Raw genomic sequence first — 23,269 nt, 5'->3', positions numbered from 1 at the left:
ACAAGAAAGACACACACACACCATCTCGCAAACAACGAATCAGAAAGCAAACAGCAAAGATCATTCACAAGCGCCGCGACGCCGAACTCAAACAATCTATCTGAGTGTGCGTGAGACGGGATCGTTATCAACAACCAAGAGCTGAGACCGGGCGTGTGACGTCATTTTCATTCTTATGATTTATTAACATACGTATTCAGATTAGAGTACACAAATTCGTTTGACAAAATGATTCACGCAGTCTTTGTTGTCACATTTTCCCCACTTTTCATATGGTCCATGTTATGAACTTCTTTATCACCTTGCTGGAACTTATCTAAAAAAAGTCAGAAAATCCATGCGTCTCCAAGCTAGCCGCAGTCGTCTATTTTAAGCTTTAGGGGCATGTCCTCGTAGCTATTAGCCAGCGAGTTCATGTGCGCGAAAGCATCCTCAGCGAATTCCTTGGCCGCCTCATGTTCGATCTCCAGGTGGGTGTTGTACCGGCGCAATTCCGATTTGATCAGCGAGATAACATTGGCGTCGATCAGCAGAAATGCCGCGAATATCTGTAATTTGGAAAATTTAAAGCTGTAGTAAACAATCAGAAAAACAAAAAAGAAAAACAAAGCAGAAAAATATAGCCTATTGATAGAGAGCAGTCTGTTCTGAGATTTGTTTTTTCGAGTTCAGTGTTTGCACAAGTGATGCATAATGTGTCAAAATTTTAGATCATTTTTTGATGTGATTTTAAACAGTTGAATGCGCGATTTTCATTGCTGCTTCGACCCTTTCGAATGATGAATAGTATTTTTTTTAATCTGATCTTAAAAAGCTTCCTTTTTTTCAATCAACCTGTTTTTGTGCGACTTAAAAGTTGGGGTCGTGTTAATAATGAACGAAGGAATTGAAGACTGCTGGCAGATACAACGAATCGAACAAAAAGCTTGCTGGCAGGAATAACAATAATAATCAAGATGTTTTGAAATAGTTGACCGGCACCTTGAAACACTGTGTCAGATCTTGTGTCGCACACAGCACTGTGCTGTGTCGCGGTAGACATGCAACAAAATTAGATCAACACAGACGAAGCACAGCTTCGTTTTAGATGTGTCGAATCATCAGGTTATGTTTCACTTGCTGTGTTCGTGGTGTTTTCGGTCCCTGGCTCCATCTTATAATTTCATTCTACCAATTCCCTCGACTCACCATGTTTCCAACAAAATCCCCAAGAATATCCTGTATCCCGGAAATGAGCAACGTAATGGCTATACCGAAGATCTGTGTGGAGATATTCATTATGCCTGACACCGGACCGTCCGGTTCAGGAAATGTTAGCTCCGCTGCGAACTCGTATCCGATCGGCTGGAAACCCGTCATGAAGAACCTGAAACGATTTTTCGAAACATTAAATTTAAAATACATCGGCTGAAATATGAATTGCATGAATCGACATTTTTTGTCATTCAACATGTCTGATCTAAATTCCCTTTTGCATCTAATCGAACTGATTCTCTAACTTTTTATTCAAAAGAAATTTCCAAAGAAGAATTTTACTTTTGCAATTCGCATGATGTACAGCTTTATCTGGCAGGAAGATAAAGAAATTAAACAACCTTCTGCTTTTTGCACAGTTCACGCATAGTTAAACGAGATTTTTTATCCAGCATTCATCTCACTTTAATTACACAGCTGAATTCTTTAATCATGTTTCATCAGTGCTAATATACCCCAACTCACCCAAGAAACACCGACGCAACAGACACGAGTTTCTTCGATCGACTTTCCAAAGCCAGAGCGAAAATGATTAGCGTCACGGCAGACAGTCGGCAGGCCCATACAGCCATTGCTTTGTATTTATGCATCGTGTCCAGCAAGTAACCGAAAACCATCGAACCTATCAAACCGAGCAGGATCAAAGCCAAACCAATCCGACCAGCATCCGTTTCACCCGTTGGAAAATAGTTGGTTACAATCTGATTCAGCAGAGTTGAGAACGCATTGAAGATTCCAACGTTGATTCCATAGGATATTACTAGAATCAGAAAGTTGTCATCATGCATCAGTCTCCCAACGGCTGGCCAGTAATCTTTCCGTTTCGGTTTCATTGTTCTCTGGAGTGCCTGGACGTGGCTTGGGGCGAACTGAGGTGCCGATTTGAAAACAGCAATCACCATGCATGCGATCATCGTAGAGATTCCAGCAATTGCCATCAAAAAGATTTGCAGCTCAATACCGATTTGAGCAATATCCTCACTGTTGGAGACAACAATCGGTGTGAAGAAAAAACCAGCCGCAGTACCCAGCTGTGCTGCGAATACTCCAAAAGCACAAACTGAGGATGCTTCTTCTGGTGAAAACCACGTCGAAGCCAGCCTAGATGGAATGCTAAGAAGGAACACTTGCGAGAATGCAGTCACAGTTTGACCCAATAGGACCATCTTGAACTGTTCGGGATCGGCTGAGAACACTTTTATCCACGCACCAATAGCCGTTCCAACCGATCCTATCACACACGTTTGACGCATATTCCGAACATCCATGACGTAGGAAACCGGAAACACGCACACGATATACACCACCATGAAAATCATCGACGTCCAGTCCACCCACACCGAGCTAACGCTATAATACTTCATAGCAATATTCGCTATAATACTGTACTGGATCCACTGAACGTAGGAGATTGCTATGCTCAACATCCCAAGAACCAGCATCACCCATCTTCGTTTGTATTTCTGAATGTGTACTGAAGTGAAGCTGTAGTTCTCTGGTATCGTCAGCGTCGATTGTGAAGTCGATCGTGGTATCGATTGGTACGATTTGCTATCCACTGGCAGGTGAATAGCGATATCCTCGAAAGCATTTTCCGCTTCAGCTGCCTTCGGCGTCTGTTGCAGTCCGCCATATTTCAACGGTACACAAAGATAGTTTTGATTTTGCGAAGGAATGATCGACGTCGAGAGTGACTTCTTTCGATCTAAGTTGCTGCTAATCTTTAAAGATTGCACCAACAAGCTTTTCTCGTGAAAGATCCGATCGTTTTTCATTTTATCACACTTTCCAAGCAGCTAACGTCACACGAAGTTTGCCTGAAATGAGGACAGCGTGCTTCCGCCGAGGCGTAGCGATGCGCTCGTCTAGCTGCAAACCAGCACCCGATCAACTTATTCCTTCGACTGAATGCATCTCGCGCTAGAAAGCTACTATGTCGCCCATCAGATGAGAAAATGTCTGAGATAAACCAGATCCGGACCCTTATCTTCAGCTGCTGCTTGCTGGCTGTGACGATTGGACTGATGTTCCGAGACGCTCGATGGTTTTGGATTCGAATGCAAAATTAAACTCGACACTTTATGTTTACCTTTTCTAGAGAGATAAGAAAGAAATTGACTTTCAGAAGGGAGTAGGAGGACCGAATCTGTGCCATTCATCATCGTTCATAGTCCGGTATGTCAGCAGCGTGCAGGGAACTGTTGGCTAAGCGTGTACCTGCAAGGATTAGGTAGAGAAACTATATCTGATTCGTTCGCGTCGGCATGCCTGACGGGTGCGAGGGTGGCATGTGCAGATCCAAGAGGAAATGGTAAACTAGATCCAACCAATCAAGATTCTGCTGTTCCACTAATCTTTTGTATTATCTTGTAATGAGGTATCAACAGACGTTTTCACGGTCGGTGGTTGGAAGAGATTTCCTTTGATCAACTTAGGAGCACCAGGCGACAAAATTACTATATTTAAAAAAAAAAATAAAATTATTGATATTTGAGTTTGTCTTATCATGGATGAAACGATTTTGACGTTTTTTTTTTCATTGAATTTTAAATTTAAATCATTGTATATATTAGTTATTTTAAAATTCAATATTAATTTAATGTTTGGCGATGTTCAGGTTGAGGGCATATTCGATTAGTTCTGGATTCCTCCTAAACATTCAGCAAGGTGGCAATATGATCAGGCCACGTGTGTCATATGTATCTATTAAAGGGTTACCATAGCCCGCAACCTCAAAAAAGTACATTGATATCATATACCCAAGAAACGATAGGGGAGAGTGGGGATACTTGATCCCCTTTTCTTATTTTCACCATATCTTTCTAGAAAAATTTAGCAACTCGCCGTCTTTGACATTTTCGGACAGCTTGTAACTTCAAGTTTCTATGCTCCAAAAATTAGATCGATACTTGAACCCGTTGATGAACTAGAAGCATTTTCGTGGGAGTAAAAAAATTGCGATTTTTCTGAAGTTAGGGGAGACTTGATCCCCTATTGAAGGAGACTTGATCTTTTATTCAGGAAGCCCTAATCCTTGTATAAAAATCAAACAAAACCTCAAGATAGAATGTTAATTGACTATTTTGGTCATGTTTGTTCTCATTTCACAATTTATAGCAGACATAAGAAGAAAATTCTATAACTTTGTCTCAACGCCAAAAACATTGCATACTTAAAGGCGCTATTTTTTATAATTAAGAGAAAATTAATTATTTTTGCTCTTTTCTTCAGACAATTGTTTGATAAATATTAGTTTTTGGATAAATATTAGTAATTTCGTAATCATGATTGCAGACGATCAATTTAGAAGAAGAATATGCCGTTTGGAAGGGGGATCAAATTGTACCCAACTCTAGGGGATCAATTGTACCCATAATCAACATTTTAGAAAACTTTTTCTGAAAAAAGTTGAGATTTTTCCATTGCTTTGAAAATATGGCATTATGAAGTTCATTTAACGCTCGAACGATTGATACATTGGACCAAATATTTTTTTTTCATAGTTTTCCATGTAAGGAACATTTTAAACTGATGAAAAAAGATCTTCATGTTACATTTTGTGAAATTTTCAAACAAAGTTCAATTGCTCAAACAATTATTTTGTTAAAATTTTTTAAACTACAAGCATTGTTATTTTGCTCATTTTGGTCAATTTTTCTAGAACATTTGATCTTTGTAAGACATTCCAGTTTCGAGATATAGCTAAGGAATCAAGTATCCCCGGGGATCAAGTATCCTTATTCCCCCCTATACAGTAGAACTCCACTTATCCGAGCTCCGGTTTTCTGAGCTCCCGCGTTATTCCAGCCATCAGTTTGATACAAGATCCATATAATTCAAAGGACTGAAGCAACTGTCAAACGCACATACAAACGGACCGTACCGACTTTTTGGAACCAAAACGTCAGTTCCCATTCGATTTCAATAGCATTTTGGTACCAAAACGTCAGTGTGGTACTAAAATGTCAGTTCGGAAATTCGCTTCTCTTTCAGTCCCTTGATATAATTATCGAACTTTGCGCCCGGATGGTATGCAAAACTGTCGATTTGTTGAGGTTGGGAAAAAGTTGGATTATTCGAAGAGATAGCAGTAATTAGATGTTATGCTGACAAACCACAGAAAAAAAAAATATTATGAAACAATCCATTTTGAAATGAGTTTTTTTTTATCGACGCGTACATTTTCTTTACAGTCATAATTTGAGCGTTATGCGCATATAAGCATTTTACCTAAATTGTGTACATATTGATTATGATTTGCATACTCAAAGGCGCTCATTTTATTATGACCAAAAATGCATTTTAATGAAAACAAATTGAAAAGTAATTTGTTGTAAAGCTGTATTCCTTTCGTAGTTTTTCATCATACTTTGGTTTTTCTGATCAAATGGTTTTCAACAAAAAAAGGGGAGATTTGGTAAAATTTAAAAAAAGAAGAGAATGCCCATTTCTCCACCGAAAAACAGAACATGTACCCTTAAAAAGTTCGAAGATCATTCTAATAATCTTTCACCGGGGAATATTCTTGCACAGTTTTAGTCTGGCGCAATTGCGGCAGCGTGTCTTTTTCTGTGAAAACCAGCAGCTTTTTTAAAGCTTTGGATTATTTTTGATTTAGCTGTCCAGCACACAACAGTTTTATTTCAAATAGTCAGGAGCACTGGTAATTTTACATAAATTAAGGCGGCATACCTGATGGTACGTTTTGCGCCTTTATTTATTCACCTTTTGTTCATTGGATAAATACATTAGAATGGTCCAAATATTGCATAAAGCTTGCAATCTTTTGGAAAAGATCATAATTCGAGGCCCTCAGGAGGGGTGCAAGTTTTAGAATCATCAATTTTGAGTTAAATATACCTAATGATTCCCCGAATAGCCAAGACCATGGTGATACAATAATTAAACAATGGTATTTATTCTAACAATGAATTTCAATGTAAAGTTAAGATCTTTTTTAGAAGTATAATTTGTATATGATGGTGAAATCGCCATGATTATGACAATAACTGTGAATAATACGGTAGAAACATAATAATTCATTGTTTATCTAATCCAGTAAATGGGATTTTAAAATGAGCGTGTATTTCTTGCTGTCAAATCGAAAACTTTCATTTTTGATGGCGCGTGTTCGGTGTTGAAAAAAAAATCGTCCAAAGCATCCAATCAATATAGCAATTGCTATATCGTATACGTTAAAATGGTAAGTTTTATCAGTTAATCGATTCATCTTCCTCGGATCTCATAACACTTTTTTTCAGGGAAAACTTACGAGGTTGTGGCAAATAGGTTGTTACAGAATCCTGCTGGAGGCCGATCCGGATGTCAGCCGGAAAGTACGTGACTCGTACTCGGACTAGTGAATTTTAAACTCCCACGGAATTCCCACAGAAACATTTATTTAGGTGTGAAAATGTGTTGTAGTGTGTTGTAGTGCATGAAAAACAATCCATAATTTGAATAAAAGAAGCAAACGAATAAAACAAGTATTTTTTCATTTTGAGAGAAAATATAAACAAAAAAAACCAATGAAAACATCAAATAAAACCATGTAATTTCATGGTCCCGACATTCTTGATAAACTATGAATCAACATTGATGTTCATAATCTTTGAACGATAAAAATTTAAGGGATAACAGTGAACTTCATAGTGTGGTTGAGAAAATTGGAAGCTGTAAACACAATAATTTTCATCGTTTTGTGTTTCCAAATGTATGGGAAAAAGTTGATTTTTTCATTGTTAAGTTGCTTAACAACCCCCTTTTTTCATGGTAATTTTGGCCAAAACCATGAATACCATGGTTGAAAACAATGAGTTTAACAGTGAAATCATGGTTTCATGTATCGTAATATTCATGGTGTCAACCATAAAATCCACAGTAGAGTGAAAATGAAATTCATGGTGTTTTCATAATGTTTTTCTATTCGGGTCTTCATGTTTCAATGTACATACATCTAATGCAGATTTTTTTTAATTTTTTGAACACTTTTTTGATTGAATTTAAACTGCTCGAATTCGAAAAATAAATGAGAAATCGAGCACCTTGACAACTTTGAAGCGCGTTTTGGGCGTTTTGTCGAACGAAACTATATCATTTAGGCACTTGCACCACTCTTGCACCCCTCTGATCCCAAGCGCCACAATTCAGACAGAGTGCGTTGTTATAATAGGCTAGCCTATCGCAGTAACAAAGCACTGCTGGAAAATATCTTACATATTCCGATGAATTTGGTAATAAATTAATTTTAAACACCAAATTAAGTTTTCATGAATATGATTTATTTTATCCTCTTCAATACCCTGTAAATTTATTGAAGCAGATCATCAGGAAAATTAGCAAAACAGGGACCATTTGCTTTCATCAATTTACTTTAAGTGAAAAATACAACTTTAATATTTATGTCTAAATCATGATTTTTACTGCAGTAAATTCAGCACACCTTATGTTTTTGTGAGTTCTTGTGTAACCTGAATAATTTAGTTAAACGACCTACTGGTTCCATACGGAAAGTAAGAAGCTCTGCTAATATTGCATAAATATAGGCGATATACCGTTTTGCGCCTTAACTTATGCACACCTTTATATTCAGTAAGTAAGCAGAATCTTTGACAGCTTTTAGGTTCTCTGTGCTTATAGTATTGTAAACATTTGAAAAGCGTCATTTTAAGAAGTACAGGATTACAGGATTCCTGTATATTGAGGTAGATCATTGATTGAATGAGCAAAATGTTTTAATCAACATTTCGTTCCCATCAATACAAATTATGTGATTAACAAAATTTAAATTATCATGTAAATCACTAAAATTTAGTTGTTGTCAACGAACAATTGTTTGGTTCATATTTTATTTTGTTTTGCGGATAAGAAGTTTCCCTCAAACTTTTAACCATCACAAAATTTCCATTCACCATTTTTTCCCCGTTTGTCTATGGATGTTGATCGAAGACTGCTCGACTATTTCCCTCGATTCGAGCAGTATGTGTTCATCTTGGTCGAATCACGAGAGGGCTGTCAAACTTTTGCATTTTGCGAATCCGGATCATTTTGGTTCAACTTTTCCACCCGAGTCGCGTTAAATTTCCATCGGTTCCGGTCCAATCGGATATTCTTGATTCGAAATCATGCAGGCAGTGCGTCCCTTGGCTAACCTGACGAACCTGGCCGTCCGCAATAGTAAGTGCTTTGAATTTGAGGGATCCAATTATCGAGGATATATCAATTTGGTTAACTCCTATCCAGGAGGGACTAATTACATAACCCTGTCGATGCAGTGATGAAACAACCTGGTTCTGATTCTCCTTTTATTTTGGTTCTTTTTCAGCGGCGGTTCTGTCCCGGGATTACCATGCTCACAACTTCCGGGTGTTCACCATGAACGATATGCCGGTGCCGGAAGGTGATTTCTTCGAGCAGCACGCCCGCAAGAATCGTGTCTACAACGCCGTGCTGGCTGCCGGAATTGTAATCTTCGGCATTACCGTCTCTGTGGTAAGTTAGAGGGAAAGGTTTTGAGGTAGTTGTAGATGACCTTGACTTGGGTAGCGTCCTATTCAATTGCAAGGAAAATGCGCATGAATTTGTTGATTGGTGCATTCGTTGTTTATTTCATAAGAGGTACCTACTGGTATTCGATTATCCTGTGTTATTCAACTTTTATTTTAAAAATAATTATAAATCTTACGATATAAATTTCATTTAGAATAACAAACAAAATTTACAATAAAATTGAATATCGAAAATGCATAATACCGTTTTCGTATTTTCACCTAAAAATCTATCAGAGGACTTCGTAGAATGGTTCGGAAGTATTTTGGAATATTTAGGGTGTTCTTAATTCGAATTTAGGATTTTAAACCTATTGATTATTTTTCATTCAATCAAGAACTAAGATTGTGCATAGATCAAGGGATTGAGGCCCGCATTCAACTTATTAAATGCTCAGAAATTTAAAAAAGGCACCTCAGATTTTCATGTTTCTCCACACTTCACATAGTGTGTTAAATTTTTCAACTAATTTCGACTGCGGCCGCCAGGCCCCTTAAAAAGTTGTATGCGGCACGCGAGCGAGTTTTATATGCCTGCCCTAGATAGTTAATTTAGAAGATGAAATGAAAATTACACAATTCTTAGAAAATGTAATCGAAAAAAGTATAACTATTTCTGACATTACTAAAGGATGTTTTCAAGATGTTAACAAACAAACAAATAGAAATTCTTAACTTTTCTCTCAGAAGTTAAAATTATTGGCAGTCTTCGATAAAGTTGATTATTGATTTCAACCTTTATTTTCACAAATATCTTAACATGTTCTCAAGCCGGAATTTAAAGTCACAACGATTTCTCCGAGTTGATGTTTTGGATTTTTACAGTTCGCTTTGTTTTGTAATGGGTAACGCTTGGCTACGAATGTATTAAACGAGTTTTTTTAAAACTAGTTACAAACGAAACTCTTGAATCTCAAGATAGAAAACATTTGAATTCAGCTCGGGAAAAGATAAATTTTAAAGCTTTTTGTAATCGCTTTCAGGCATTTTAAAAAAATGTCAGCATAGGTTCGTACTCTATAACAGATATTATTATTAAACATAGGTTCAGTATTTTTAATTGAAGATGCCTGAGATTATAATTTGAATGAACAACAATTTTACCAACTAATTATGATTTTTACTATTTTCACAGGCTAGAGAAACCGGTTTGATCTACCTGAACAAGAACCCACCAAAGAGCCTCCATTAAATCAAACGCGGTGGTGAGAGAAGGTTTGAAAAGCCTCGAGTAGAAAGGTGATAAAATTTGCAGTTACTGAAACATTGATTGGGATGCTGTAAACAAAATTAACGCGTATTAAACGAAACAAACATGGATGGTTGTGTTCTATTTTGGGTTTCGAAATGTCCTTGCGATAATATTTTTCTGTTTTTTTTAATTGAGGCCCTCAAGATCAGAGGGATGCAAGTGCCAAAATCATCAATTTTAAGTAAAGTATACCTTGAGATTCTTCATGTTTAAATGTACATCTGGTGCAAAACTCAGATTTTGCACTGACTAATACCGTATTCGTTTTCACCACCGAAAGTGTTGCACCATCCACGCTGAAAACGAGCATGAATCGAGTTTTGCCCCCATCTTTGTTGGTGTGCGTGATCGGCAGTGTCAACAGAAAACATCAAGCTGTCAAAAATCCATTCCAGCTGGTATTTGTTTTCGTTTGACTTCGAAAATGGAAATTAAATATACTTTAGTTGATCATCATCTTTTAAATAAACCATCTTTTAAAACCAGATCTTTGGGTTGGCCTTTTTGCACTCGGATTTGCTGCTCTTTTTCGGCATCTCCTGGAACCGATTGCAGCAAGCCTTCTGGGCACATTTCTTCTTGGGAGCGTTGTTTGCTTTGGAACGTGCCATCCAGGTGAAATTCTCCGCCTCTGTTGGAAACGGCACTGGTATTAAATCCGGAACAAGTTTCCGTTCTTCGGGATAATAAAGATAAAAAAACAGCTCGAACGCAATTTTTTGCGGTATAGTAAATAAACCAACCAGCTGATATTTGTTTACATCGGGAAGCACGTGCTCAAAATTCATAATAGTATTGGTGAGAGCGCAAGCAACACCGAATATTTTCAGAGTGTTCCACCGTCCACTTTATGGTGCACTACCAGTGGACTACTCATCGTGAAAACGAGCATGAAAACAGCAAAAAGTGCACTACCGGTAGTGCCCCGGTGCACCACCACACGAAAACGAATTCTCTATAACACTGACTGGACATTCGATTTCGATTTTTGGCTGCTCGAAAAATTAATGAGCAATGTCGATACCAAAGGCGCTTCGATCGATGTTGTAGCCCGGCTGGTAAATTAAACCAGACATCTGATAAATATCGATCAGTTCAGACTACTCGAACGGACTGAACAGGTTGGAGTCCATGCTATTGAGTCAAATTTTTATGCTCAAATTGCTGCCGCGTAATGTCGATGGTAGCAGGCTTTTAGACAAAATTTGAATGAAATTTTGTTCTAAGTGTCATGTGTGTGTGATCAGTGCTCTAACCTTCAACTATGACGTTTAATTAACAAACAAAATAACAATAAATATTCCATAACAGAGGAACGCATTTTGAATAAGAAATTTGGAGTGTCATAAATTTCGAGTTTTTTTTAATTCGAGTGGTTAATCGTTGAAATTAAACTGCTCGAAAATTTTACAGCGTTTGACAGTTTTTTTAACTGGGCATTTAATTTTGTTTTAAAGCAAAAATCATTAACCACAAATCAGCGTGTACGACTGTCAAAACGTGAAAATTGGATGTCAACAAAAACATCCCATAAATACCAAAATTTCTATAATTTTTATGATTTTGTGCAATTTGTGTACCATTTTCCGTCGGTAATGTGTTTCCCTCAATTGCTTAGGACCTAAGCTACTAGAATTCGAAGGAGTTTTCCTGAAACCGGAGCCAATAACAACGAAAATACCGGAAATGGCAGCCGGTGTGAAGTATCTCCTCCAGTCGGAGGTATTCGACGCCCTGGAGGAACGGATTCTGTGCGTGTGCAATGTAAGCAAGCTGTTAAAGAAAAAGAAAACCTCGTACCTGTGCATTGTAGCCACGACGAAACCTCGGATTGTGGTGTCCATTTGCCAGGTCAAACAGTACGACAAGGGCGTCTGGAAAAAGAAGCGCTCCTGGACGCTGGAAGAGGTGAAGGGGGTGGATGGCCGAAATGAGTCACCCGAAACGCACGAGTTCGATTTGGCACTGGAGAAGGTTTACCGTTGGTTTTCGGCCAATCTGCACGAAAGGCAAAATTTTATCACGGTCTTGTGGAAGCAGATACAAAAACACACAACGGTAGGAGAATCCGGTCCGTTGTTCAAAAATGTGCCGAAGGCTTGGCTCACGGAACGATCCCCGGAAAAGGCGGTGGTGGATGGCAAGTTTAGCACGGTTGGTTCCCGAGGAGCAGGCAATGGAGGGAATGAGGAAGATGACGATCTGGATGAGGTGGAAAGTGAAGACTTTCATGCCCTTACCGAAAAGGAGGAAACCAATTTGAGTAAACTGATTGGCGAATGCGACTATGCCATCAGCAATGCCGAAATGTTTATGGAACAGTTGGGGAAGAATTTGCAGGAACTGGATGGGGCCAACATCCAGAGCGTGTTGGCTTCGGAAAAGCAGGTATGATGTTGAAACCCCATCATAATTTTCTAAATCTACACTGAGATAAAAATTTCTTTTAAAAATGTCAGATGGATTCAGGTTTACTTTTAAAAAAAACTAAGTCTACATTTCGTTTCTTCATTCAAAATTCACAAACTTGGTTTGCGATTACTTTAAGATACTTTCATCTTTTAATTAGTCAAATTTAAATTCAACTGATGTCTGATTTTAGGTCGAAGCCCTGATGGAACAAATAGAAGCCGCAATAACGGAAGCCGAGAAGGTCGAGAAGCGCCTGGATGATTACGACGAGATCTTGTGTCACATTCGCGATACCATGGAGAAAATGGGCGAGAAAAACCAAATGATTGAAATCGCTAACACAAACAACGTTAAGCTGCTGCAGGAATTGGAGAAAGTCGTAACCCAGTTGGATTTGCCCCACGTGCACCAGATTGCGCTAACAGATACCGATTTGACTCCGAAAGGTTTACCAGCGGCCATTGCTGCCGGTAAAGCGCTGCAGACGGCCATGAACAGCGACATTGACCCGGCCTTGCTTCGACTGACTGCTGTCCAGGATCAACGCAAAAGATTCGAAAAATGGAAAGCAAAGTTCTCACAAACCGTTAGCCGACATTTGAATAATTTGTTTATCCATTTGGGTAACTTGGGAGACTCACAAAGTCCTCATTCGAACGATTTATCGCTTCCAAAGCACAATTCAGTGCACAAAGAACTGTCTGCCTATGCCGAACTAATGCACTGGATGAAGGCAATGGATCGAAAGGCTTATGATGCTTTGGTGAAAGTGTACACCAGCTCGTTGAGTAAAGTTTACGATCGAGATATACGAAACTTTTTCGATATGGCCAAGCAATCAATATCTGTTAAGCGATTTGGTTCCAGGGAAGATTTAAACAGCAGCTCGATGAGCAATAAGTTGAAATTGGGCCAACAAAGTAGCAAACCTTCGCCTCAACCTTACGGAATAATTGGAATCAATCGGGATCAATGGGGACAAGGAGCGGAACCTTCCGAGCGCCAAATGTTTGATTCCATTTTGGAAAAAGTCTTGGCTGAACTGGAACCGGTGGCATTGAGCGAGCAGCACTTCTGTATTGCCTTCTTCCAACTCGATGTGATCAGTCCGACGGGCAAAAATACTCAGACAACGCTCGAGATGGCTTCGAATGTTCCAGAACGTGATGAAAGGGACACGGCACTGGCGATTCCCCAAAAACGCTTGGATCGACAAATTAACGAAGAAGTTCGACGAATGATGGGGGAGTTGTTCAGCAATCTGGAACAGGAACTTAACAGCTTTATTCTGAGTTATGAAAAGTTGGACAGTTAGTAAGTTTCTGAATTCGGATCTTGTTTTGACAATTTTATAACAGTTTAATATTTTTCAGTTATTCCTTATACGTTCTTGTTCGTCTCACGCAACACGTAATGTCGGCTCAGGATGCTCAATCTTTTCTCAGTATGACCTTTGCTTCGGCGCTAGTTCACGTTAAGCGAAATTTCGACAAGTTTATGAACCTCCAGCTGCAATCGATTCAAGAGGCCAAAGTTCCGAAACGGTCCAAGTGTGGTCTGCTGCCCTATGTGGAAAATTTCGAAGAGTTTGCTGTTACTGCCGAAGCAATTTTCAAAAAAACCGAACGGCGAAACGATCTGGACAAGTGGTACCTCAAACTGGTGTCTTCCATCTTCGAGTACATTCCGGCCCACGCTATGGAACATGCGAAAACTCCACAACAGGTGGTCAAGATGGAAAACTACCATCGAATGCATTCGCTATTGTCGCAGCTCAAGGTGGGCGTGCTGGAACAGTTGAAGAAGGATGCCAAAGTTAGGTACAACGATGCGCTGAAGGCATACGTCACCAAGTATTTCGGAAGACCTTTGGAGAAGTTGAATGTTTGTAGCCTCAAATTATTTTTCTTTTTCAACCCTTTAATAATATATCTTATATTCCAGCAATTCTTCGAGGGAGTTCAACAAAAAGTGCAACAAGGCGTGAAGGAAACCGAAATCAGCTACCAGATGGCGTACTCTAAGCAGGAACTACGAAAGGTTATCGCTCAATATCCAGCCCGAGAGGTGAAGAAAGGTTTGGAACAGCTCTACAAAAAGGTCGAGAAGCATTTGTGCGACGAGGAAAATCTGCTGCAAGTGGTTTGGCGCGCCATGCAGGAAGAATTTATCGCCCAGTACAATTCGCTAGAGCTGTGGATCCAACGATGTTACGCCGGGGCAATGATTACGCTGGACTTTACGATCAAAGACATTTTGGACTTCTTCTCCGAGATTGCGCGATCGCATTAGTTGCTTGATTTGTAGCGCAATTTGAGCTTAGTGATCACCAATGATACTGTTGATTTTACTCATCATATAAGGTTTTAGTTTGGACAACAGCCTAATATCGAAACAAATTATTCCAAATTTATGTCCAGCCCATCGGGTCCTTTTTTTAGTGACTGTTCACTCAAAACATATTTTGTTGCACCTTGCTAATATTATTATTATATTGTTATATTTACACACCCACTTTATAAGATATAGTGCTTACAAAACTGTTGTAGAAAATTCAACGAGAATAGAGACAGCAAACGCAAAGTCTATCAATCATTTTGCTTACTATTTAGTAATAGAATTGTATATGATAAAGTTAATGCGATGCTAAATAAATAGTAACTATTAAAGCGACTAAATTACTTTCAATACACCGGTCCATCATCCAGATTGTCATCCTCTTCGTTGTATGCCTCACCATTGTCAAAATAGTTGTTGCCATAATCGTTTTCGTCGTCCATCTCCTCATCGACCATATCCTCTTCCTGTTCATCATCCTCGTTCTCTTCGTCAGAATCGTTGGCTTTCTCCTTCTTCACTTCCGTTTCATCACTGAAAGTTTCCTTCTTCTCTAGTGCACTCAATTTGGCATTGATGTCCACCGTTTTAGACCGTTTCGAACCCTTACTTTCCCCATTCGTCGCTCCACCCTTACTGCGCTTGAATGACGGCTTCAGTTCAGCTGGGAGCATACTCCAAATAAAGTCCCCGTCTTGTTTCCGTTTTGGATCGTTTTCTAAAACGTTCTAAAAACATATATTAAATTAGGCTAAAATTTAATGTGATTTCAGATTACTCCTTACAATGACTTTATCGGTGTATCTTTCAACTGGACCCTTCGAGCACTTTGTCGTCGTGTAGTACGGCGATTCTCGAAGGTATGAAATAAAATCTTCCTTCCAAAGGATTTTGTAATCGCGGTCCGGGTTAGACTGAAAAGGAAATAAACAATTGATTTCTCCGAAAACTAAAATCGATTTATATACCTCAAGTGGAACCGGTTTTGATTGAAGAATAGGATACAACGGGGGTGGAGCCGCAGCAGAAACGTTCTGCATTTCGGTTCGAGTTACCCCCATCGATTGGAGCTGCTCCTGAGTCAGGGTTACCGCTGGTTTGCCACGTCCGCGACCAGCCATCGTTGCAGATATTTTCTAAAAAGCAAAACACTTAACAAGATGTATTAAGAACTAGAAACGGAAAAAAGATTTCCGCAATTTATGCCGGCATGCGCTGGATTTAAAATCAAAACAAACTTTTACCGGGTCATTTTGTTAAAAAAAAGACCCAGCAAAACGATTTCACGCTGATTATTAAATACTCATTTTCGAAGAATGTGTTCAGTGCGAATACATTTTACTCATTGTTCCTTAATTGGAAAAATCTAACTTTCATGCATATTTGGATACTATAAATATTCAAGTATTTCAGGATTGTAATCTGTATCAACAAATAAGGATTCGAATAACAAATGATCAAATGAAAATAATGAATTTGTGAGTTCAAGTTGGGTGTTATTCATAACATGTGAAGTTTATATAAAAATTAAAAAAGCAAATATTTTATTTTTTTTTAAATTATTTAAACATTTAAGAAGAGAAATCACCGTGAATTTGTTTCAAGAAATTAATTTGCGTCATTTTCGAATTCATCATTGTTCTTTTTTTTATTTTGACTTTTTCTCCTTTTTCTGAAGGAATCTTTTTTGAATCTTTGTTATCTTTGTCATTTTTGTCATTTTTGTCATTTATGTCATTTTTGACATTTTTGACATTTTTGACATTTTTGACATTTTTGACAATTTTGACATCTTTTACATTTTTGACATTTTTGACGTTTTAACCATTTTTGACATTTTTGACACATTTGATATTTTTGTTATTTTTGACATTTTTGCCTTTTTTTGGATTTTTCGGCCTTTTTGACAATTGTGAAATTTTTGACATTTTTGACAATTTTGACATTTTTGACATTTTTGACATTTTTGACATTTTTGACATTTTTGACATTTTTGACATTTTTGACATTTTTGACATTTTTTACATTTTTGACATTTTTGACATTTTTGACAATTTTGACATTTTTGACATTTTTGACATTTTTGACATTTTTGACATTTTTGAAATTTTTGACATTTTTGACATTTTTGACAATTTTGACAATTTTGACATTTTTGAAATTTTTGACATTTTTGACATTTTTGACATTTTTGACATTTTTGACATTTTTGACATTTTTGTCATTTTTGACATTTTTGACATTTTTGTCATTTTTGACATTTTTGACATTTTTGACATTTTTGACATTTTTGACATTTTTGACATTTTTGACATTTTTGACATTTTTGACATTTTTGACATTTTTGACATTTTTGACATTTTTGACATTTTTGACATTTTTGACATTTTTGACATTTTTGACATTTTTGACATTTTTGACATTTTTGACATTTTTGACATTTTTGACATTTTTGACATTTTTGACATTTTGACATTTTTGACATTTTTGACATTTTTGACATTTTTGACATTTTTTGACATTTTTGACATTTTTGACATTTTTGACATTTTTGACATTTTTGACATTTTTGACATTTTTGACATTTTTGACATTTTTGACATTTTTGACATTTTTGCAATTTTTGACATTTTTGACATTTTTGACATTTTTGACATTTTTGACATTTTTGACATTTTTGACATTTTTGACATTTTTGACATTTTTGACATTTTTGACATTTTTGACATTTTTGACATTTTTGACATTTTTGACATTTTTGACATTTTTGACATTTTTGACATTTTTGACATTTTTGACATTTTTGACATTTTTGACATTTTTGACATTTTTGACATTTTTGACATTTTTGACATTTTTGACATTTTTGACATTTTTGACATTTTTGACATTTTTGACATTTTTGACATTTTTGACATTTTTGACATTTTTGACATTTTTGACATTTTTGATAGTTTTGACATTTTTGACATATTAGACATTTCGGACATTATTTAAAATTTCTGAATTTTTTGACTTTTTTGACATTTTTGACATTTTTAGCATTTTTGACATTATTGAAATTCTTGACATTTTTGACATTTTTGACATTTTGGACGTTTTAACCATTTTTGACATTTTTGACATTTTTGACATTTTCTACATTTTTGACATTTTCTACATTTTTGACATTTTTGACATTTTTGACATTTTTGAGTTTTTTGACATTTTTTAAATTTCTCAATGTTTTGACATTTTTGACATTTTGACACTTTTGATATTTTTGACAGTTTTGACATTTTTTTACATTTTTGACATTTTTGACGTTTTTACCATTTATGACATTTGTGACATTTTTGACATTTTTGACATTTTTGACATTTTTGACATTTTTGACATTTTTGACATTTTTGACATTTTTGACATTTTTGACATTTTTGACAGTATTTAAAATTTCTTAATTTTTTGACTTTTTAACATTTTTAACATTTTCAACATTTTTTAACATTTTTGAAATTTTTGAAATTTTTGAAATTTTTGACATTTTTTACGTTTTTGCGTTTTAACCATTTTTGACATTTTTGACATTTTCTACATTTTTGACATTTTGTCATTTTTGTCATTTGTTTTTACATTTTTGACATTTTTGTCATTTTTGTCATTTTTGACATTTTTTTTTCATTTTTGACATTTTTTTTTTACATTTTTGACATTTTTGACATTTTTGTCATTTTTGACATTTTTGACATTTTTGACATTTTTGACATTTTTGACATTTTTTGACATTTTTGACATTTTTGACATTTTTGACATTTTTGACAGTATTTAAAATTTCTTAATTTTTCGACTTTTTAACATTTTGAACATTTTCAACATTTTTAACATTTTTGAAATTTTTAAAATTTTTAAAATTTTTGAAATTTTTGAAATTTTTGAAATTTTTGAAATTTTTGAAATTTTTGAAATTTTTGAAATTTTTGAAATTTTTGAAATTTTTGAAATTTTTGAAATTTTTGAAATTTTTGAAATTTTTGAAATTTTTGAAATTTTTGAAATTTTTGAAATTTTTGAAATTTTTGAAATTTTTGAAATTTTTGAAATTTTTGAAATTTTTGAAATTTTTGAAATTTTTGAAATTTTTGATATTTTTGACATTTTTTACGTTTTTGCGTTTTAACCATTTTTGACATTTTTGACATTTTCTACATTTTTGACATTTTTGTCATTTTTGTCATTTTTTTTTTACATTTCTGACATTTTTGTCATTTTTGTCATTTTTGACAATTTTTTTTAACATTTTTGACATTTTTGACATATTTGACATTTTTGACATTTTTGACATTTTTGACATTTTTGACATTTTTGACATTTTTGATATTTTTGACATTTTTGACATTTTTGACATTTTTGTCATTTTTGTCATTTTTTTTTACATTTCTGACATTTTTGTCATATTTGTCATTTTTGACATTTTTTTTAACATTTTTGACATTTTTGACATTTTTGACATTTTTGACATTTTTGACATTTTTGACATTTTTGACATTTTTGACATTTTTGACATTTTTGACATTTTTGACATTTTTGACATTTTTGACATTTTTAACATTTTTTGACATTTTTGATATTTTTGACATTTTTGACATTTTTGACATTTTTGACATTTTTGACATTTTTGACATTTTTGACATTTTTGACATTTTTGAAATTTTTGACATTTTTGACATTTTTGACATTTTTGACATTTTTGACATTTTTGACATTTTTGACATTTTTGACATTTTTGACATTTTTGACATTTTTGACATTTTTGACATTTTTGACATTTCTGACATTTTTGACATTTTTGACATTTTTGACATTTTTGACATTTTTGACATTTTTGTAATTATTGTAATTTTTGTAATTTTTGTAATTTTTATAATTTTTGTAATTTTTGTTATTTTTGTATTTTTTATAGATTTTGAAATTTTTGAAATTTTATAATTGTTATTTAATTTTTGTGATTTTTGTCATTTTTGTAATTGTTGTAATTTTTGTAGTTTTTGTAATTTTTGTAATTTTTGTTATTTTTGTAATTTTTGTAATTTTTGTTATTTTTGTAATTTTTGTCATTTTTGTGATTTATAATTTTTATAATTTTTGTGATTTTTGTAATTTTTGTATTTTTTGTATTTTTTGTAATTTTTGTAATTTTTGTAATTTTTGTAATTTTTGAAATTTTTGTAATTTTTGTAATTTTTGTAATTTTTGTAATTTTTGTAATTTTTGTAATTTTTGTAATTTTTGTAATTTTTGTAATTTTTGTAATTTTTGTAATTTTTGTAATTTTTGTAATTTTTGTAATTTTTGTAATTTTTGTAATTTTTGTAATTTTTGTAATTTTTGTAATTTTTGTAATTTTTGTAATTTTTTGTAATTTTTGTAATTTTTGTAATTTTTGTAATTTTTGTAATTTTTGTAATTTTTGTAATTTTTGTAATTTTTGTAATTTTTGTAATTTTTGTAATTTTTGTAATTTTTGTAATTTTTGTAATTTTTGTAATTTTTGTAATTTTTGTAATTTTTGTAATTTTTGTAATTTTTGTCATTTTTGTCATTTTTGTAATTTTTGTAATTTTTGTAATTTTTGTAATTTTTGTAATTTTTGTAATTTTTGTTATTTTTGTAATTTTTGTAATTTTTGTATTTTTTGTAATTTTTGTAATTTTTGTAATTTTTGTAATTTTTGTAATTTTTGTTATTTTTGTAATTTTTGTAATTTTTGTAATTTTTGTAATTTTTGTAATTTTTGTAATTTTTGTAATTTTTGTAATTTTTGTAATTTTTGTAATTTTTGTAATTTTTGTAATTTTTGTAATTTTTGTAATTTTTGTAATTTTTGTAATTTTTGTAATTTTTGTAATTTTTGTAATTTTTTGTAATTTTTGTAATTTTTGTAATTTTTGTAATTTTTGTAATTTTTGTAATTTTTGTAATTTTTGTAATTTTTGTAATTTTTGTAATTTTTGTAATTTTTGTAATTTTTGTAATTTTTGTAATTTTTGTAATTTTTGTAATTTTTGTAATTTTTGTAATTTTTGTAATTTTTGTAATTTTTGTCATTTTTGTAATTTATGTAATTTTTGTAATTTTTGTAATTTTTGTAATTTTTGTAATTTTTGTAATTTTTGTAATTTTTGTAATTTTTGTAATTTTTGTAATTTTTGTAATTTTTGTAATTTTTGTAATTTTTGTAATTTTTGTAATTTTTGTAATTTTTGTAATTTTTGTAATTTTTGTAATTTTTGTAATTTTTGTTATTTTCGTAATTTTTTTAATTTTCGTTATTTTTGTAGTTTATGTCATTTTTGTAATTTTTGTAATTTTTGTAATTTTTGTAATTTTTGTAATTTTTGTAATTTTTGTATTTTTTGTATTTTTTGTAATTTTTGTAATTTTTGTAATTTTTGTAATTTTTGTAATTTTTGTAATTTTTGTAATTTTTGTAATTTTTGTAATTTTTGACATATTTGTAATTTTTGTAATTTTTGTGATTTTTGTAATTTTTGTAATTTTCGTAATTTTTGTAATTTATGTAATTTATGTTATTTTTGTAATTTTTGTAATTTTTGTCATTTTTGTAATTTTTGTAATTTTTGTAATTTTTGTAATTTTTGTAATTTTTGTAATTTTTGTAATTTTTGTAATTTTTGTAATTTTTGTAATTTTTGTAATTTTTGTAATTTTTGTAATTTTTGTAATTTTTGTAATTTTTGTAATTTTTGTAATTTTTGTAATTTTTGTAATTTTTGTAATTTTTGTAATTTTTGTAATTTTTGTAATTTTTTGTAATTTTTGTAATTTTTGTAATTTTTGTAATTTTTGTAATTTTTGTAATTTTTGTAATTTTTGTAATTTTTGTAATTTTTGTAATTTTTGTAATTTTTGTAATTTTTGTAATTTTTGTAATTTTTGTAATTTTTTGTAATTTTTGTAATTTTTGTAATTTTTGTAATTTTTGTAATTTTTGTAATTTTTGTAATTTTTGTAATTTTTGTAATTTTGTAATTTTTGTAATTTTTATTTTGTATTTTTTTAATTTTTGTAATTTTTGTAATTTTTGTAATTTTTGTAATTTTTGTAATTTTTGTATTTTTGTAATTTTTGTAATTTTTGTAATTTTTGTAATTTTTGTAATTTTTGTAATTTTTGTAATTTTTGTAATTTTTGTTATTTTTGTAATTTTTGTAATTTTTGTAATTTTTTAATTTTTGTAATTTTTGTCATTTTTGTAATTTTTGTAATTTTTGTGATTTTTGTAATTATTGTAATTTGTGTAATTTTTGTAATTTTTGTAAATTTTGTAATTTTTGTAATTTTTGTAATTTTTGTAATTTTTGTAATTTTTGTAATTTTTGTAATTTTTGTAATTTTTGTAATTTTTGTAATTTTTGTAATTTTTGTATTTTTTGTAATTTTTGTAATTTTTTTAATTATTGTTATTTTTGTAATTTTTGTAATTTTTCTAATTTTTGTAATTTTTGTAATTTTTGTAATTTGTAATTTTTGTAATTTTTGTAATTTTTGTAATTTTTGTAATTTTTGTAATTTTTGTAATTTTTGTAATTTTTGTAATTTTTTTAATTATTGTTATTTTTGTAATTTTTGTAATTTTTGTAATTTTTTGTAATTTTTGTAATTTTTGTAATTTTTGTAATTTTTGTATTTTTTGTAATTTTTGTAATTTTTGTAATTTTTGTAATTTTTGTAATTTTTGTAATTTTTGTAATTTTTGTAATTTTTGTAATTTTTGTAATTTTTGTAATTTTTGTAATTTTTGTAATTTTTAATTTTTGTAAATTTTGTAATTTTTGTAATTTTTGTAATTTTTGTAATTTTTGTTACCTTTGTAATTTTTGTAATTTTTGTAATTTTTGTTATTTTTGTAATTTTTGTAATTTTTGTAATTTTGTAATTTTTGTAATTTTTGTAATTTTTGTAATTTTTCTATTTTTTGTAATTTTTGTTATTTTTTGTAATTTTTGTAATTTTTGTAATTTTTGTAATTTTTGTAATTTTTGTCATTTTTGTAATTTTTGTAATTTTTGTTACTTTTGTAATTTTTGTAATTTTTGTAATTTTTGTAATTTCTGTAATTTTTGTAATTTTTGTAATTTTTGTAATTTTTGTAATTTTTGTAATTTTTGTAATTTTTGTAATTTTTGTAATTTTTGTAATTTTTGTGATTTTTGTAATTTTGTGATTTTTGTAATTTTTGTAATTTTTGTAATTTTTGTAATTTAAGTAATTTTTGTAATTTTTGTAATTTTGGTAATTTTTGTAATTTTTGTAATTTTTGTAATTTTTGTAATTTTTGTAATCTTTGTAATTTTTGTAATTTTTGTAATTTTTGTAATTTTTGTAATTTTTGTAATTTTTGTAATTTTTGTAATTTTTGTAATTTTTGTAATTTTTTGTCATTTTTGTAATTTTTGTAATTTTTTTA

The 23,269-nt window shown here is 32.0% G+C and overlaps 4 protein-coding genes across 4 annotated transcripts; 2 read left to right on the top strand and 2 right to left on the bottom strand.

Annotated features, from left to right (window-relative positions):
• Nucleotides 1-177: 177 nt before the first annotated feature.
• Nucleotides 178-3,257, bottom strand: LOC129747596 (uncharacterized MFS-type transporter C09D4.1-like). The gene is made up of 3 exons (XM_055741885.1): nt 1,720-3,257; nt 1,189-1,366; nt 178-548 (listed from the first exon to the last, which is right to left on the bottom strand). Exons 1-3 carry the CDS (start codon nt 3,027-3,029, stop codon nt 351-353), a joined length of 1,686 nt encoding a protein of 561 aa, XP_055597860.1. The 5' UTR covers nt 3,030-3,257; the 3' UTR covers nt 178-350.
• Nucleotides 3,258-8,267: 5,010 nt separating this feature from the next.
• Nucleotides 8,268-10,119, top strand: LOC129747488 (uncharacterized). The gene is made up of 3 exons (XM_055741736.1): nt 8,268-8,430; nt 8,579-8,745; nt 9,937-10,119. The coding sequence occupies exons 1-3, from the start codon at nt 8,379-8,381 to the stop codon at nt 9,991-9,993; spliced, it is 276 nt and encodes a 91-aa protein (XP_055597711.1). The 5' UTR covers nt 8,268-8,378; the 3' UTR covers nt 9,994-10,119.
• A 1,417-nt stretch (nt 10,120-11,536) lies between these two features.
• Nucleotides 11,537-15,134, top strand: LOC129747546 (exocyst complex component 1). The gene is made up of 4 exons (XM_055741821.1): nt 11,537-12,441; nt 12,656-13,779; nt 13,839-14,349; nt 14,410-15,134. The coding sequence occupies exons 1-4, from the start codon at nt 11,740-11,742 to the stop codon at nt 14,755-14,757; spliced, it is 2,685 nt and encodes an 894-aa protein (XP_055597796.1). The 5' UTR covers nt 11,537-11,739; the 3' UTR covers nt 14,758-15,134.
• Nucleotides 13,233-16,024, bottom strand: LOC129747547 (DNA-directed RNA polymerase III subunit RPC7). The gene is made up of 3 exons (XM_055741822.1): nt 15,771-16,024; nt 15,588-15,716; nt 13,233-15,530 (listed from the first exon to the last, which is right to left on the bottom strand). Exons 1-3 carry the CDS (start codon nt 15,921-15,923, stop codon nt 15,150-15,152), a joined length of 663 nt encoding a protein of 220 aa, XP_055597797.1. The 5' UTR covers nt 15,924-16,024; the 3' UTR covers nt 13,233-15,149.
• Between the last annotated feature and the right edge of the window lie 7,245 nt (nt 16,025-23,269).

Source organism: Uranotaenia lowii, chromosome 2 (genome assembly GCF_029784155.1).
Source record: "Uranotaenia lowii strain MFRU-FL chromosome 2, ASM2978415v1, whole genome shotgun sequence".
Lineage (NCBI taxonomy): Eukaryota > Metazoa > Arthropoda > Insecta > Diptera > Culicidae > Uranotaenia > Uranotaenia lowii.
The sequence above is the reverse complement of the archived record's forward strand: the minus strand, read 5'-3'. Positions and strand labels throughout refer to the sequence as shown.

Excerpts from the sequence above, each read along its gene's own strand:
- LOC129747488 (XM_055741736.1), top strand. The coding sequence starts at position 8,379 with ATGCAGGCAGTGCGTCCCTTGGCTAACCTGACGAACCTGGCCGTCCGC. Across the intron at positions 8,431-8,578 it reads GAACCTGGCCGTCCGCAATA|CGGCGGTTCTGTCCCGGGAT; the intron begins GTAAGTGCTTTG and ends GTTCTTTTTCAG. Across the intron at positions 8,746-9,936 it reads TCGGCATTACCGTCTCTGTG|GCTAGAGAAACCGGTTTGAT; the intron begins GTAAGTTAGAGG and ends CTATTTTCACAG.
- LOC129747596 (XM_055741885.1), bottom strand. The coding sequence starts at position 3,029 with ATGAAAAACGATCGGATCTTTCACGAGAAAAGCTTGTTGGTGCAATCT. Across the intron at positions 1,367-1,719 it reads GTTGCGTCGGTGTTTCTTGG|GTTCTTCATGACGGGTTTCC; the intron begins GTGAGTTGGGGT and ends AAATCGTTTCAG. Across the intron at positions 549-1,188 it reads GGGATTTTGTTGGAAACATG|ATATTCGCGGCATTTCTGCT; the intron begins GTGAGTCGAGGG and ends TCCAAATTACAG.
- LOC129747546 (XM_055741821.1), top strand. The coding sequence starts at position 11,740 with ATGGCAGCCGGTGTGAAGTATCTCCTCCAGTCGGAGGTATTCGACGCC. Across the intron at positions 12,442-12,655 it reads TGTTGGCTTCGGAAAAGCAG|GTCGAAGCCCTGATGGAACA; the intron begins GTATGATGTTGA and ends GTCTGATTTTAG. Across the intron at positions 13,780-13,838 it reads TATGAAAAGTTGGACAGTTA|TTATTCCTTATACGTTCTTG; the intron begins GTAAGTTTCTGA and ends AATATTTTTCAG.
- LOC129747547 (XM_055741822.1), bottom strand. The coding sequence starts at position 15,923 with ATGGCTGGTCGCGGACGTGGCAAACCAGCGGTAACCCTGACTCAGGAG. Across the intron at positions 15,717-15,770 it reads CAAAACCGGTTCCACTTGAG|TCTAACCCGGACCGCGATTA; the intron begins GTATATAAATCG and ends TTTCCTTTTCAG. Across the intron at positions 15,531-15,587 it reads GATACACCGATAAAGTCATT|AACGTTTTAGAAAACGATCC; the intron begins GTAAGGAGTAAT and ends ATATGTTTTTAG.